Source organism: Carcharodon carcharias, chromosome 1 (assembly GCF_017639515.1).
Source record: "Carcharodon carcharias isolate sCarCar2 chromosome 1, sCarCar2.pri, whole genome shotgun sequence".
Lineage (NCBI taxonomy): Eukaryota > Metazoa > Chordata > Chondrichthyes > Lamniformes > Lamnidae > Carcharodon > Carcharodon carcharias.
In genome coordinates this window covers 158,703,237-158,721,206 of record NC_054467.1, presented here as the reverse complement: position 1 = coordinate 158,721,206, position 17,970 = coordinate 158,703,237, and the positions used below count along the sequence as shown (strand labels likewise).

The following is a 17,970-nucleotide window of genomic DNA, read 5'->3' as shown; positions in this document are numbered from 1 at the left end:
AGAGGAGGCCGTGGCTGTCGGGGTGACCGGGACTGGAGACGTGTTGGGTGGCGAAGGAGTGAGCTGAATGCTACCACAGGAGTTGGCGCATCGCATGTCCGTGGATGTCTGGCTTGCGGCCAATGCCATTCAAGACTTTAGGACAATCATGCTTGGCCCCAATGTCATTCTGGGTCTCGAGGTGGCGGAGGTGCACAGTGGTCTTCCGTCCAAGCGTACCCCTATTCGGACGGGAGTCCACATTAGCCCCAAGCCCCAAATCCTCCCTCGGGAACCAGTGCCCTGCAACCTGAGTCACCTCACGGAAATACCCTCCGTGGCCTTTATCACAGTGCGAAGGAGTTTCCTGTATGGGCCACTGCTGCACACCCTTCACTTCCTTGCCCAGACACGACCTGGCATGCCTTGTTGCTGTCCGGTGAAGGAGGTCCCCAGTGGGGTCCCTCTACGGGGGTCCTCCCACTTTCCATCAGAGACCTGGGCTGGAGGGTGTTGCATGCAGCAGTCCCATACAATCATAGGTTGTGTCAGTTTATGGACTCCCAAGATACCTGCACCTTTTGCGGCCTTGTGGAGTCTATGAACCACATCTATATAGGGTGTTGTAGGCTGCACTCCTTTTTCAGTTATTTAAAAAACCTTTTACTGTTGTTTTGTTTGCACTTCAGTCCCTCGTTCCTGATCTACAGGTACCCGGTGCAGACTGGGGGCCAGGAGGGAGGAGGACCTCCTCGTGAACTTGCTCCTGGGCCTGGCCAAGTTGGCCATTAACAGATCCATGCAGCAGGCAATCATCCGACCCGACTGTCTGCCCCTCTTCTGCAGCTACGTTCACGGCCGGGTGTCCCTGGAGAGGGAGCACGCCGTGTCTGCCGGCAAAGTCGAGGCCTTCCATGCTTGGTGGGCACCGCGGAGACTGAGGTGTTTTATTGACCCTGTTAATCACATTTTGGTTCAATGTTTGCAAATTTCCTTTAAATTTTGTCTTTGTTTTTGCAGTTTACCTTTAAGAGGCTGCTTTTTACTTTGTCCCTGATTCTGTTAATTTAGTTTATGTGGTTGACTCAAAAGCGTTATTTTTCCCCAACTTTCCTAACCCTGCCGCTACATCTTGGTGCTCCTTGGACATCTACAGCAGAGGTGGAGGCGGCCTGCTGGCTGTGATGCCCTGTCTCTGATGACTTTCGCAGGCATCCTCTGGAGGGCCGAGACATGGAGGGCTCCGGCCTGCTTTCGTGGTCCTGTTGTGTAGCTGTGGCACCCTCCTTGGCCTGTGAAGCTGGATCTGCAGAAGTCAAACGAAAAGGGGAGTCCGATGGCTGGTCACTTCCAAAGTCACCGGGATGGATGGCCCTGGAGCGTGCACCTGCTGATCCTCCTCCCTATGGGTGCCCGAGGGCCCCTGGCTGACTCTGTGAACAGAAGGGGTGGCTAGAGTGAGATCGAGCTGCCCGGCGCCCCTCTCACGTACACAATGTTGGAGGCCAAGTATGGCATCAGCGATGGAGTTAAACCCACGCAGCAGTGCAGGAGTGACCTCCTGGACCAAAGTCCCCATGGTGTCCGCCATCCTGCCAGTGTTGACTTCGGTGCGTTGCAATGCCGGCACTATCACCTCAGCCTGAAGATAAACGGATTCCTACATCGTCCCTTGCAATCTGAGGATTGCAGCGGATATCCCTCCCTGTTGTTCTCTAGCCTGCCTTTGCAGCTCCAGCAACTGTGACATGATCGGGTTCAGAGGCTCATCATCTGACTCAGACTCAGCAACATTCTGGCCTCCAGCATTCCTCTGAATGCCGGGGACCTGGGAAGTCTCTGCCTCCATCGGCCTGTGATGTGCTCACCAGATTGTGATCGCGAGGCTACTCCAAAGCTAGGTCCCACCAAGGTGTGTGTCTCTGTGCTGGTGGAGGATATGGGTAAGCGCTGTGACAGGACTTCAGGAAGGGTGCCTTCAGATACCTCTTCAGAGGTTCCTTTGGAACTGGATTGGAGGTCCTGGGTCATGGACTCTGTCAGCTGTTTGACAGATGTGCCTGTGAAAGCAAAGGGATATAATTAGTGCATGGTAGTGGCCTGTGAAAGAGGATACATCACTCATGGAATGGTTGTCTAATGGATTTTGCAGTGCTGGATCTTCACTTGGTAGAGCAGTGCCGACCTCACCATCAGCACAGGATCAGTCCCAGTCATCGCTGGCTAGCTGGATGGCTCTGTTTTTCAATTCTGTCAGAACTTTGATTTCCAGCATCCCTCCACCTGTCTGCGGCCTTTCTCCCCTGTTGTGAGCCAGTTTATCCTGCATGGATAGAGATGGGGAGAGTGTATCAGGACGCTTGCCGGGTCAGATTATAAGTATGCCTGGCCTGTGTGGGTGGTGAGTGGTCCTATGGACGGGATGAGGACAAAGACGGTGAATGTCCCTTGCACAGGCAGGGAGTGAGGGCCCTGTGGATGTGTGATGGGTTTGAGAGTGTGTGAGTTGGGAGTGATGAAAATAGTGACTTACACTGGCGGAACGGAGATCATTCATCCTTTTGCAGCACTGGGTGGCTAGCCTCCTTTGCAAGGCGTTAACGCTGACCACTGCTGCCACTGCCTCCCAAGCCGGGTTGGTGACATTGCTCCACTTCCTGCGGCCAGAGCGGGGGTAAAGTGGTGGGCCTCCAGCAGTTGCTCGAGGGACCCATCATTGAGCAATGCTGTGGTCAGTTCGCTCATCCTCCCTGTAGTCTGTATTCTCGTCCGTGCCGGGAGAAAGAACCTCGTACCTATTGGACAAGGGCACTGGCTGAGGCTCCTCCAAAGCTAAATTCTGGATCCCCATACCAGCCTCACTTGCAGTCACACCCTCATTTTCCTGACCACGTACCAAATTTGAATGAATTAATCTGGGGTGTAACTGCCTCCTGAATCACAGCGTCCAGGTAACTCTCTCCCTCCCTGAAGTGTCACAGTGTCCGCAGCTCGGACTCCAGCTCATCAACTCTGAGCCAAAGTTCCTCGAGCAGACAACACTTGCTGATGTGGTCACCATGGATTGCACCGGCGTCCACCATTTCCCACTTGCTACTGCTGCAACACATCACCTGCCCAGCCATCTCTATTCTATTTAATTAATCTGGAAGTTAAATATTTTAAAAGTGAATTTCTTAACTGCACCCTTCAGCTGTATTAATATTTTCTGATTTAAACCACTTGGTCAATCAAAAGAGACATAGTAGAGATACCCACCAATCACCTACCTGTTTTCTTGTGGACATCACACACTGGCTCTGACAGGTAGAAACAGGTTGAAGGGGCTCTTTGCCAGTCTTTATCTCCTGCCGCCCTTGCCTTTCTTACGCAGGTCCGCTCTCCGTGTACTCCCAGCTCTCCTAACACTGTTATAAACTGTGAAAATCCCTCTCCTCTCCCTATTTTAAACTGTGAAAGTCCCAGCTCTCTTGTTGTTTTAAACCGTAAAAATCCCAGCTCTCCTTTCACTGTTTTAAACTGTGGAAATCACGGCTCTCCTCTCACTCTTTTAAACTCTAAAAATCCCAGTTCTCCGTGGGGACATGGGAATGCAGAACTTGAAACACAAACAGATCAGCCATGACCTTATTGAATGGTGGAGCAGGCTCAAAAGGGCGAATAGCCCACTTCTGCTCCTATTTTGTATGTTTGTATGAATCATTCAAGTGAATCGTCTCTGAACTGCTTCTAAAGAAATTATATTGCTTCTTAAGTCAGGAGACCAAATCCGTACACAGTACTCTAGATCTGGTCTCACCAATGCATTGTACAATTGTGGCAAAGCCTCCTTACTTATAGATTTTATTCCCCTTGCAATAAATGGCTATATTCCACTTGCCTTCCCAATCACTGTATGTGCATAATAATTTGTTGTAATTCATGTATCAGGGCACCCAGATCCCTCTGTACTGCAGAGTTCTGCAGTTTTTCTCCATTTAAATAATATACTTCTTTTCTATTCTTGCCACCAAAGCAGACAAGTTCACCTTTTCCCACATTATACTCCATGTCAAAGTTTTACCCATTCATTTAACCTATCTATATCCCTTTAAAAACTCCTTATGTCCATAAGACCATAAGATATAGGAGCAGAAATTAGGCCATTCAGCCCATCGAGTCTGCTCCGCCATTCAATCATGGCTGATAAGTTTCTCAACCCCATTCTCCCGACTTCTCCCTGTAACCTTTGATCCCCTTACCAATCAAGGACCTATCTATCTCGGTCTTAAATACACTCAATGACCTGGCCTCCACAGCCTTCTATAGCAATGAATTCCATAGATTCACCACTCTCTGCCTAAAGAAGTTTCTCCTCATCTCTGTTCTAAAAGGTCTTCCCTTTACTCTGAGGTTGTGCCCTCGGGTCCTAGTCTCTCCTACTAATGGAAACATCTTCCCCACGTCCACTCTATCTAGGCCTTTCAGTATTCTGTAAGTTTCAATCAGATCCCCCCATCATCCTTCTAAACTCCATCAAGTATAGACCCATAGTCCTCAAACGTTCCTCATATGTTAAGCCTTTCATTCCTGGGATCATTCCCATGAACCTCCTCTGGACCCTCTCCAGGGCCAGCACATCCTTCCTGAGATACGGGGCCCAAAATTGCTCACAACATTCTAAATGTGGTCTGACCAGAGCCTTATAAAGCCTCAGCAGCACATCCCTGCTTTTATATCCTAGTCCTCTCAAAATAAATGCCAACATTGTATTTGCCTTCCTAACTACCAACTCAGCCTGCAAGTTAACCTTAAGAGAATCCTGGACTAGGACTCCCAAGTCCCTTTGCACTCCAGATTTCTGAATTCTCTCCTCATTTAGAAAATAGTCTATGCCTCTATTCTTCCTACCAAAGTGCATGACCTCACACTTGCCCACGTTGTATTCCATCTGCCACTTCTTTGCCCATTCTTCTAACCTGTCCAAATCCTTCTGCAGCCTTCCCGCCTCCTTAATACTATCTGTCCCTCCACCTATCTATGTATGTCCTTCTCACATCCTACTTCCCTACCTATCTTTGTGTCATCAGCAAATTTAGCAACCATACATTCGGTCCCTTCATCCAAGTCACTTATATGGATTGTAAATAGTAAATAGTAATTTTTTGTGGGTTGGGAATGTCTATTGTGCAAAAACACACACCAGCACCCGCCCCACGCTGAGGTCAGCTTCGCCATTTTAAATAGGGGATGGAAATTGGATTACTTCCCGCACACTATTTTCATTTGGTGTTGCAGGGTTTTGAAAGCCCATTAAAAGCATGCCAAGTTTGAGAGTTTGTGAAGAAAATGGAAAGCCTGCTGAGGAGTGTGAAACATTCTGAAAGGTAATGGTAAAGCGTTTTCACACCTTCAAATGTCACTATTAGGTGCTAATTTATTGCAGTGACTCATCATAGGGATAAAAGCAAAATACTGCGGATGCTGGAAATCTGAAACAGAAACAAAAATAGCTGGAAAAACTCAGCAGGTCTTACAGCATCTGCGGAGAGGAATACAATTAACCTTTCAAGTCCATATGACTCTTCCTCAGAAGAGAATGGGGATCATAGGGATCATCATAGGGATCAGTCCTTGAAAAGTAAATACATCCTTACATTGAGTAGCCTTATGTATTTGTTCACATGCATTACAGTGATTTTCCAATGTTGATATTGTCCCCAAGTGTGAACACTTAACGCCTTCTTTCCAGCAAAACATTCCTTAATCTTTAACATCCATGTCACCTATGCATGTTGTCAGGCAGGTCTTAGAACAGGTCACATGACCCCCTTCATTTTAAAAACACAGTCCCAAACATAACAATCTTATCTTTGTAACAATACAGATTGGGTAAAATGCATTGTGCTAAGAGAGAAACCATATGGACAACTAAGCACTTGCCTGTATCCCAAAGATCTGAATCAACCAATAAAGAGGAATCACTTCCCTATTCCTACTCTGGAAGAGATCATGTCAGCACTGACAGAGATAAAAGTTTTCAGCAAGATTGATGCCAGAAATGGTGACTGGAACATGAAGCTTGATGAGGAATCTTCATCACACCCTTTGGTCAGTAAATTCCTATATCTACCTCATGGCCAAGATGTGTTTTATCAGAAAACAGACAAGATATGCAGAAGACATAGAGGAGCAGTCAGCATAGCTGATGATACTCAAATCTTTGGTTGAATGGAAAAGATCATGACTATCATGTACATGAAGCCATGGAGAGAACCAGGAGACCTGGGATCAAGCTAAATGCAGACATATGCACTGTGAAGATGACAGAATGCTAGTTCTTCAGAATGGTCTACACACCTGATGGAATCAAGCCAAGTCCTAAAAAAATAGTCACAGCTATCTCTAAGATGGAAACTCCAAGAGACAAGAATGAGTTGAGAAGTTTCCTTGGCTATATCCAGTACATGAGTTATTTCATGCCTTATGTCAGAACACAGAGCAAACCTAAGAGAGCTGAGAGAAAATGCTGAGTACCAGTGGTCAGGGACATATGAGAGGAGTTTCAAACTCAAAGAAGCAGTATGCATGGAGACAAGTCAGTCATACTCCAACAAAGAGAAACCTGTCAATCTGCAAATAGATGCTTCTAACAAAAGGACTGGTACAAGGGGGAATACTGACTGCATTCGCATCCAAAGCTCTAAAATCTGCTGAAACCAGATACGCAAACACAGAAAGAGAGCTTTTGACAGATCATCATCCACTAGGTCAAATCTACAAGAAAGACTGCATAAGTTACCCTTGAGGCTTCAGAGTTATGATTTCACTCTGAAATACAAGGCAGGAAGAGAGATTGTGCTAGTAGATGCCCTATCTCATAGGGTGACATAGGAGAAACATGAGATAAAAAATTTAGGTATAAAAGTCCATTGTGTGCTGAATGTAACACACTTAAACTAAGTCAAATTAGAAATGAAACCAGCAAAAACAAAGAATTACACATGCACTTTCAGTAAGTGATTTAGGAATGTCCTGATAAGATACAGCAAACACAGCCAGCAATATTGATCTAACAGAAGTGACATCTCACTGGAAGATGGTGTTCTGCTGGCCGGATCCAGAATAGTCATACCCAAAATAATGCAGAAATAATTTCTCCAAAAAGATATATGAATGCCACATGGGAATGGAGAAATGTAAGCTCAGAGCCAGATCAGCTATGTACTGAATAGGCATCTACAAATCAGTGAAAGAATGGTGCCTATATGCAATGCATGCCAGAAGTATAGAAAAACAGCACAAAGATTATATCTACTAAAGTACCACCCAGGCCATGGCATACTGCAAGTCCTTGCTTTAAGTTGCCCTCTTTAGCGGTGTTTCATTTGAAAGTCGTTTATTCTTTAGGGCCTGTTTTTTCCGATTTGCATCCCCATTTTCATTGTTACGTCATTTGTGTGCATCATTGGAGTTGCACACGTCATTGTTGTCAGCAGAGCAATGGAACAGTGCTGTTGGAAATTTTGTCTGCAACATCAAGTGTTGGCTTGGGAGATTTCCACATCAGCCCTCCTTCCACTCTGCACACTACCTCACTCCTGCCCCACTCCCACTATTCGCTGCCTCACTCCCACCCCGCTACCGCCCTATTCACCGCCTCATTCCCACCCTGCTTGCTGTCTCACTCCCATCCTGCTTGCTGCTTCACTCTCCCCTACTCACTGCTTCACTCCCATCCCACTCCCACCCTACACGCTGCCTCACTCCTGCCCCGCTCTCACCCTGCTCGCTGCTTCATTCTCCCTTACTCACTGCTTCACTCCCATCCCACTCCCACCCTACTCGCTGCCTCACTCCTGCCCCGCTCTCACCCTGCTCGCTGCCTCACTCTCACCCTGCTCCCACCCTACTTGCTGGCTTGCTTCTGCCCTGCTCGCTGCCTCACTCACTCCTCCCACCATGCTTGTTGCCTCGTTCCGGCCCTGTTCGCTACCTCCCCGCTGGCTGCTGCACTCGCTGCATTACTCCTGCTCCACTCGCTGCCTTGCTCCATCCCCACTTGCTGCCGCACTTACTGCCTCGCTCCTGCCCTGCTTGGTGCCGCACTTGCTACCTCACTCCGGCCCTGCTCAGTGCCACATTCGCTGCCTCGCTGCTGCATTCGGTGCCATACTCGCAGCCTCGCTGCTGCATTCGCTGCCTTGCTCCTGCCCCGCTCAGTGCCTTGCTCCCACTCCGCTCGCTGCCGCATTCCCTGCTTCACTCCCTCCCTGCTCGCCACTGCACTCGCTACCTCACTCCCACCTTGCTTGCTGCCTCACTCCCACCCTGCTCACTGACTCTATCCAGCCCTGCTCACTGCCTCGCTCCGCCATGCTTGTTGTCTTGCTCCTGCCCTGCTTGCTGCTTCACTCCCACCCTGACCACTGCCTCGCTCTGCCCTGCCTTGCTGTCTCTATCCTGCCCTGCCTTGTTGTCTCTATCCTGCCCTGCCCACTGCCTCGCTCCACCCTGCTCACTGCCTCGCTCCACCCTGCTCACTGCCTCGCTCCACCCTGACCCTGCTCGCTGCCTCGCTCCACCCTGCTCGCTGCCTCACTCTCACCCTGCTCCCACCCTACTTGCTGGCTTGCTTCTGCCCTGCTCGCTGCCTCACTCACTCCTCCCACCATGCTTGTTGCCTCGTTCCGGCCCTGTTCGCTACCTCCCCGCTGGCTGCTGCACTCGCTGCATTACTCCTGCTCCACTCGCTGCCTTGCTCCATCCCCACTTGCTGCCGCACTTACTGCCTCGCTCCTGCCCTGCTTGGTGCCGCACTTGCTACCTCACTCCGGCCCTGCTCAGTGCCACATTCGCTGCCTCGCTGCTGCATTCGGTGCCATACTCGCAGCCTCGCTGCTGCATTCGCTGCCTTGCTCCTGCCCCGCTCAGTGCCTTGCTCCCACTCCGCTCGCTGCTGCATTCCCTGCTTCACTCCCTCCCTGCTCGCCACTGCACTCGCTACCTCACTCCCACCTTGCTTGCTGCCTCACTCCCACCCTGCTCACTGACTCTATCCAGCCCTGCTCACTGCCTCGCTCCGCCATGCTTGTTGTCTTGCTCCTGCCCTGCTTGCTGCTTCACTCCCACCCTGACCACTGCCTCGCTCTGCCCTGCCTTGCTGTCTCTATCCTGCCCTGCCTTGTTGTCTCTATCCTGCCCTGCCCACTGCCTCGCTCCACCCTGCTCACTGCCTCGCTCCACCCTGCTCACTGCCTCGCTCCACCCTGACCCTGCTCGCTGCCTCGCTCCACCCTGCTCGCTGCCTCGCTCCACCCTGCTCGTTGTCTCTATCCTGCCCTGCTCGCTGACTCACTCCCACCCCGCTTGCTCCCCAGCTGTTGCCCTGTTCCATGCCTTGCTCCTATCTTGCTTACTCCCTCATTCCCTCCCTGCTCTTTGCCGCATTTGCTGCCTCACTCCCACCCCACTTGCTGCCTTACTCCTATCCCGCTCCCTCCCCACTTGCTATCCTGCCCACTGTACAGCTCACCACTTCTTTCCAAATGGCCAAAAGTAATATCGATTCACTGCTTTCACATCCAGGTAGCATAAACTAAGGAGAGACTGGCTGGGCATCAGGGAGAGACTTGCTGGGGATCAGGGGAGAAACATGCTGTGGTATCTAACTCCAGTTTATACATTAATTTTTATGGGAAAATCTGATTTGCTTAACATCGTTTCGCTGGCAGTCGAACTTTTAAAGAACTCACTAAGATGTTAAGTGAGGGATTCCACCCACGGTCGTTGACAGGGCCCTCAACCATGTCCGGCCCATCTTCCGCGCATCTGCCCTCACGCCTTCTCCTCCCTCCCAGAAACATGATAGGGTCCCCCTTGTCCTCACTTATCACCCCACCAGCCTCCACATTCAAAGGATCATCCTCCGCCATTTCCGCCAACTCCAGCATGATGCCACCACCAAACACATCTTCCCTTCACCCCCCTATCGGCATTCCGTAGGGATCGTTCCCTCTGGGACACCCTGGTCCAATCCTCCATCACCCCCTACTCCTCAACCCCCTCCTGTGGCACCACCCCATGCCCACGCAAAAGATGCAACACCTGCCCCTTCACTTCCTCTCTCCTCACCGTCCAAGGGCCCAAACACTCCTTTCAAGTGAAGCAGCATTTCACTTGCATTTCCCCCAACTTAATCTACTGCATTCGTGCTCCCAATGTGGTCTCCTCTACATTGGAGAGACCAAACGTAAACTGGGTGACCGCTTTGCAGAACACCTGCGGTCTGTCCGCAAGAATGACCCAAACCTCCCTGTCGTTTGCCATTTTAACACTCCACCCTGCTCTCTTGCCCACATGTCTGTCCTTGGCTTGCTGCATTGTTCCAGTGAAGCCCAACGCAAACTGGAGGAACAACACCTCATCTTCCGACTAGGCACTTTACAACCTTCCGGACTGAATATTGAATTCAACAACTTTAGGTCTTGAGCTCCCTCCTCCATCCCCACCCCCCTTCTGTTTCCCCCTTCCTTTTTTTTTCCAATAAATTATATAGATTTTTCTTTTCCCACCTATTTCCATTATTTTTAAATATTTTAAAATCTTTTATGCTCCCTCCACCCCCACTAGAGCTATACCTTGAGTGCCCTACCATCCATTCTTAATTAGCACATTCGTTTAGATAATATCACCAACTTTAACACCTATGTGTTCTTTTGTTCTATTGTTGTTGACATCTTTTGATGATCTGCTTCTATCACTGCTTGTTTGTCCCTACAACCACACCCCCCCCCCCTCCACTTCTCTCTCTCTCTCTCTCTGCACCCCCCCCCACACCCCTTAAACCAGCTTATATTTCAATTCTTTCTTGGACTCGAACTCAAGTTCTGTCGAAGGGTCATGAGGACTCGAAACGTCAATTCTTTTCTTCTCCGCCGATGCTGCCAGACCTGCTGAGTTTTTCCAGGTAATTCTGTTTTTGTGAGGGATTACTATACTTTGGGAGCCAACTTATTCATACGCAATCAAGAATAGTATCCCACAGTTACAGACTACTACTCAAAGTTCTCTTTCACCTTTTAACAATGAAAGATTTGAGAGCTAAAACAATCGTTTCAGCAGTATCAGTTCTGTACACTGAACAAGGGATTTCTGAAAGAGTAATATGTGATAATGGTACCCAATCCACATCCAGAGAGTTTCAAGAATTTGGTGAACAGTATGGGTTCAACATCATCACCTCGTTACACAAGAGGACAAAAGGTTTATAGAAAGTTAGGTTCGGACAGTCAAGAGAACCCTCACAAAATGTGAAGCGACAAAGGAAGACCCAAACCTTGCCTTATTATCACTCTGAGCTACACCTCTAAAGGCTGAAATTAAATCACCCACAGAGCTGTTGAATGGAAGTATAAGACAACTCTGCCAAGCAAGGTACTTCCTCCAAGTGACCAGGAGGAAGTAAGATAACAACTCATTGATGCACAGGTAAAAGGTCAACACTTCAACACGCATGCTAAACCCTTGCCTGAGCTGTTGGAAGACAAGCTGTACATGTACAGGATCCAATTATGAAAACCTGGAACCCAGCAAAAGTTGTTGGTGAAGCTGGGACTCATAGGTCATACATCACTGAGGCTAAAACCATTAAGCAAACGTGAACAAACAGATAATTGACTTACACCTGAACTGGAACAGTAGAAAATATCAACAACACCAGCAACATCACTAACCAGTGAGAATACATCAACAATATCACCAAAAAATGACACAATATTAACAACATCAACTCCTACAAAATCAGGAGAAACACGCACAACATTGCCTGTTCAGTGTGCCAACTCACCACTGAGAGCAATGAATGTTAGCCTTAGCGAATGTGTGTTGAGAAAACAAGCTATAAAAGACTCTTGAAGTATTCAGTTTAATTAGAAAAGTCGATTGTTAATTTTCTTTAGCTAAAAAAAGTTAATGATTGGAACCGTTATATTCATTTAGAAGAATCTTGTTTTTTAAAAGAAAGAGGATTGTTACATTCTTATAGTATTCATAAAGAAATAGGAGCTAATTGTTATTAGATTGTACATCCAAAGTGCCACTTTTACTGCTGCACTGCAATTAGGCGCTGAACAACAATGTATCAGTCCACCAGTCACATGGAGAGCTGTAAGAAAGACGCTCCACGAAACTCCAGCACTTTTGAGTCTAAAAATGTGATTATTTTGAACTTATGAGAACCAGAAGACATAACAGCTACCAGGCAGAAAGTTCTATAAGGTTAAATGAAGCGCTATGAGTGCTGACTAAATGGTGCTGATAAATGCTAGGAAATTAGGTACACTGCAAACGTTCAGGCTGCAGAATCCAAATCCAATTTACTGAATCAAAAATATCATGTCAAGCTCACGCTTTTGGGAGAGGTTGAGGCCATCAAATGAAACTTTAAACGAAGGCATAAAGAGACATAAAAATAATTGAATAGATAAATATAATTATATCGCAACATTTTATTTAGATTTTATTTTGTTGTCTTGCTTTAGATATTGTACATTTCTATAACTGAGGAAAAATATAGCAGCTGGGAAAAAGAATGAGAAAGCAATTTGAGCAAATTATGGAACACAGTTACCTGATGCGCAATCTCAATTGATCAAAAAAATAGCAGCAAATGTGTCATATGTTTGACACCTCTAATGTTGAAAATGCTTAACATAGGGCCACCTACAGGACTAACAGGTGCTGCAGGCACTTTATAAATTCCAATGAAACACCCTATGTACTACTTACATAGGTGGAAGAGATTTTTAATCATAAGAACTTGCTGATATGAAAACTTAAAAGTCAATACATTAAGCACAACACTGTGCTTAATTTTAATAATTCATTCAATAGCTTGGGCACAATAGTCACTCTAGCACACTACTTCCCGATCATGCTTTTGTTTAATTAAAGTTTCTGTCATTTTATGTGGCTGTCCTTGCACACCAGTGAAATAAATAAGATCATTTTAATATCTGTCATGAATTCCAGAATAGCCTCTTGCCACACAAATTATCATAACAGAAAGGAGAAAAGGAAACTGCATCAAAGAAGGAAGCCAAGGTAGAAGGTGACAGGGTCAAGCATGCTTGAGATAAGTATAGGAAGCTTCAGGGATTGCGTCAGATAGATTAATTTGTGGCCAGAGAAGAGTTTAACAACAACAAAAGTGTGGATTTTGAAGCAATTTTTAGTTACAAACTTGAAAGAGATTTTATTATGAACTTCTTTGCTACTTGTTTGCTACTTCTACGCTCTGTGTGGAAGAAAGTTGGAGAGTCTGTACATGTGTTTGAGGGAATCAAAGAAAGATACTGCAGTCAGGACCATTTGGGTCAAGTGTTCTACAGTGTGCCTTTACTTAATTCTAACTGCAGTAAGACAAACTAACAGTAAACTAACAGCTAATAAATAAAGCTGCACAAGGAGCCTATCTTTAAACACTCTAAAAGCAGAAAAGAGTAACGCACAATAATGCAGTTTTATATGAACAAGGTTTATACAATATGCATAAAAAATAATGAAACGTATGATCTGAGGTTGCAAGCACCTGCTTTTAGCTTTCTCAGAACTTCTAAGGTTCCTTTAAGTTAGATTTATATGCATACTTTGGGAATGTACAGCAGTGTGAGATGGTATACTTTCCTCTGTTATACTGGTATAGATATTAATGGACATCCAAAATCATGTTGTACCATCACAAAAGTTGTTGTATAAATTGATTCTGCCAGTGATGCAACTCAACTCTGAGGAAAATTAATCTACTTATCAGTGACATATTTGGCTGAATATCTCTCCAGTTCTATGTGCACTTTTTTTTTAAACATTGCCTACAGACACATAATATTGCATTGATATGGAATATATTTTATCACAAGTTTCAACCAGAAATATAATGAAGATAGATAAGTACATATGACAAAATGGTAAACTGATACCTCCACCATTACAGCTGAAAAGAACCCAATAATTCACAGGCAATTTCTCAATTAAATGAATTTGTCTCAAGATTGATATTTTTGTATCACTAGAATTGCATCTGATTAATGAATGTGCACTTTGCATCTGTAAATTATTTCAGACTGTGGCAAAACCATTTTATGGAAAGGATGATTTATCCTGGAGCATGCCAGCCAGCTTCTGCATTTTATATTACCTCATAGAGAGCAACCTCCACAGTAAACTTTACCAAGACTTATGCATGGTCAAAAATTACAGATGTATTTATAATGTTCTAATCCTTCATAATGTAGACACACATACCATATGAAACAGACGTAGGAAAGATTTTTAAAAAGTTAATAGGCTTATATTTTACAGTAAGTTAACAATAAGGCTATTGAAAAACATATGCAAAATTTCAGGGTTCTTTCATTCAATTCCCAAAATGAGAAACACACATTTCTCTCCCTCTCATTTAACAAAATGTGTTTTCATAAAGGTGATTTACAATTAACCTACACTTTTTTGTGGCCAAACAACATTTAAAAAATCCTTCAGAGAGGAATAATAAGACATTGGCCCTAATGTTTCAAGGGCCGCAAGCTCTGAGCTATGGAGAGGAGTAATGGACATGAAGCCGAGAATTTCTTTCTGCAGGTTTACTACCCAACAGTGAGCCTGATTAACAGGCTGGCTGGCTGTCGGGCGGGATAGCCTGCAGCACAAGGGCGCACCCAAACCACAGTAAGTAGGCTGGGAGTCAACGGGAAATCTCATGGTGTGGAGGAAGGGAAGGAGAGTGAAGGAGTTATATTGCATTGTTGGGGCGCTGAGATGGTGGTCAGGGTGATCAAGGTAGCATTTGGGTGGTGATTGAAGTAACCTTTTGGATTGGATAGGAAGACTCCTGATCCTCTTTGCCCACAAGCAATGCTGCAAAGAAACTTACCTTATGGATCCAGCCCTTCACACTTCCTTTTATCTGCTGTACTTCCAGAAGCCCAGGAAACCTGGCCAACATTAGTTAAAATTGCAAGATTTTTTTTTACCAGTTTTCTACAGAAAAAATTTGAGGAAAAAGGAATTATCCTGAATGAGTGTTTTTAAACAAAGTATATTCACACACGTATAAACTGACAGATTCAAAATATTTCTAAACGCTATCGAATTAGGCTTTGTGCTTATTTATTTATACACATAACCATTAAGCAATTCATTAGTCAGTCTCAGTAATTGATAAACACCTCATATCCATTATGTTGGAGGCCCCTGTTTTCAAACACTGAGCAGGGTTTGTCTTGTATGGCCCCTCACTTCCCTTTGTAAACAAAAGGACATTAAAAAAGGAACAAAGACACGCATTCAATCAATCTTTTAAGCCAGAAAAATATGAGGGAAAGTTTTCATATGGTCAGGTGTTTGGCATGCAGAGAAATAGTTTGTCGTTATTTTAAATAAAGAAAAAAGAAAGACTTGCACTTATATAGTGCTTTTCATGACCACCAAATGTCTCAAAGCATTTACAGCCAATAAAGTACTTCTTGAAATGTAGCCACTGTTGTAATGCAGGAAATGCAGCAGCCATATTGTGCGCAGAAAGCTCCCACAAACAGCAATGTTCAGATAATCTGTTTTTGTGATGTTGATTGAGGGATAAATATCAGCCAGGACACCAGGGATAACTCCCCTGCTCTTCTTCGGAATGGTGCCATGGAATCTTTTAAGTCCACCTGAAAGGATAGACTGTTCCTGGGTTTAATGTCTCCTCCAAAAGACAACATCTCTAACAGTACAACATTCCTTTAGTACTGCACTGAAGTGTCAGCTGTAATTTTTATGCTCAATGGGACTTGAACCAGGAACTTTGTGACTCAAAAGCAAGAATGCTACCAATTGAACCATGGCTGACACACACCTTAACACATCTTTAAGTTAGGTGACCCACTAACATTCATTTATTTGTATTACGAAAGACAAGTTGCAGAAATAAATTAAGTGAATTTAATCATAGCTGTTGTTCTATACATTAGTTTTGTGTGAAATAAAGCAGCTTAATAATTAATACTTGGCCTCATCTTACAAGGTGTTTTCTCAGTCATTCTTCAAAAATGCTGGAGAGACATGTGGAGGTAGGTGTGATAAACACGAATATCTGGTTCTGAATTCAAAGCGATGTAGTGCTGACAACTCTGAATTATGCTATTGCTTAAATAAACTCTGTGCAATGTGAAAAAGAAACAGAAAATGCTGGGAATGCTCAGCTGGCCTGGCAGCATCTGTGGAGAGGGAAACAGAATTAACATTTCAATGACCTTTCATCAGGGGTTCTGATGAAAGGTCTTCAAGCTGAAATGTTAAATTTGTTTCTTTCTCCACAAATGCTGTCAGATCTGCTAAGTAATTCAAGCAATTTCTGTCTCTATTTCAGATTTCCAGCAGCCACAGTATTTTGTTTCTGTGCAGTGTGAGCCTACTCCAGAATGTAAGTTATTTGAGACACACTTAAATGCCACAGAATCAGAACAGGTACCTACGATAAATCTCAAATCTGCAAACAATTTATAGAACCAGATAAACTATTTTATTGGTTACATGTTTACAATTATGGTTTAGTTTCTCAAAATAAACACCAGAACAAGGAATTTGAATGATAAACGACTTTTGAATGTTAATTTACATCAAAAATTGACCTTTAATTCATACTGCATGTATACTTAGTTTATTTTTAAAAAAATTCTAAAAGGCACTCTGCGTAAATTTATATGATAAAAGGGTTGGAGATTTATTTCTGTCCAGAAACTGACATTAGTACAAATGATGGTCAGTGTCCAAATGAAAGCAATATTAATTGCCTTATTATTGCTAGACATTCACAGCACAAGAATTTGGGTGTACTGTTTAGAAAAAAATCTTTGTTTCCATTGAAGCACGTTCCTTTCACTGAAATCTGTCATATATTTACAAAAGTATCAAAGCCAGGCAGTTATAATCACACAAAGGTGATACTGCGAGTTAAGCAGTAGATTGCAAACCCACATATACCTTGGAAACTGTAGTTATGAGACTGAGATCCATCAAAATAGGTTATGTTTTGAAATCAAAAGGGATGAGTGCAACTCTAGGCAGCTATGTGCTGTGTCACTGTTCCTGCTCAAGCCCCCTCAGCACCTGCATCATCAGCACCAGCATCCATGGAGAATCGGGCCCTTTCTCCCATCACTTACAGAATGATTTCGGAAAGCACGGTAGCCGCGATCCGCGATACCTTTACCTCTTTCTTCTTCTGTCCGCCTCCGAACTGAACACACGACAGGAGGAGCAGCCAGAAGCCCACCGTTACCAGGGGCAGCGGCACCAATCTCCGACCAGACGCCATTCCGATAACTGAGTCAACGGAAGCTCCGCATCCCATTGGCTGAGAGCGCCGTGCCGAACAGCACTCTAGGGGTTGTAGTCAGAGGGCGCCCATTGATCGCTGAAGGAAAGAGAGGAGAGAACTACAAAACCCAGAATGCAGCGGGTCAGGGATTGATTGACAGCAGGGACTCTTCAACCAGTTGGTGGCGCTGAGCTGCATCCAGTGAGATATCTGGTGATGTACCAGTGGGAGCTGGAATTAGATGGAGCCTGCAGAACAGGGGAAGAACATTGGAGATACAAAGTAACTGGTGGCAGCAGCACTCATAATTGTAATCAACTTTTAAGTACATGTTTTAAGGTATGCTTACAAAAACATGTTTGAAAAAAATACTGGGCATTGAAGTGCTGTGCAAATAAATTTAGATTAGTTGCGTTATTATTTGGTAGGAACAAAAGTTACTAAAAATGAAGCGTGGGTGGGTATTGCAAAGTAGAAGCAAATCAAATGCGACAGTCTGCAAATGAAAGAAAATATTAATGCATTTTACTAAATGTAGGTGTTTAAAAAGCAGTTTCAATGCAAAGATCTTTCTCGCATGTAAAATGCCATTTTTTAAAATTATTAGAATATACCACAAAATGTACACAGAAAAGCAGATTACAGTGGTT

General features: G+C 44.9%; 1 protein-coding gene across 1 annotated transcript in view; it reads right to left on the bottom strand.

The window, feature by feature from the left end:
- The window catches only part of tusc3 (tumor suppressor candidate 3), a 741,583-nt gene extending 724,266 nt beyond the window's left edge, over window positions 1-17,317 (bottom strand). The window contains exon 1 of the mRNA XM_041183092.1: window positions 17,213-17,317. Within this exon, the coding sequence (XP_041039026.1) occupies window positions 17,213-17,317 (105 nt within the window). The remainder of the gene's footprint in view (window positions 1-17,212) is intronic.
- Window positions 17,318-17,970: the final 653 nt, after the last annotated feature.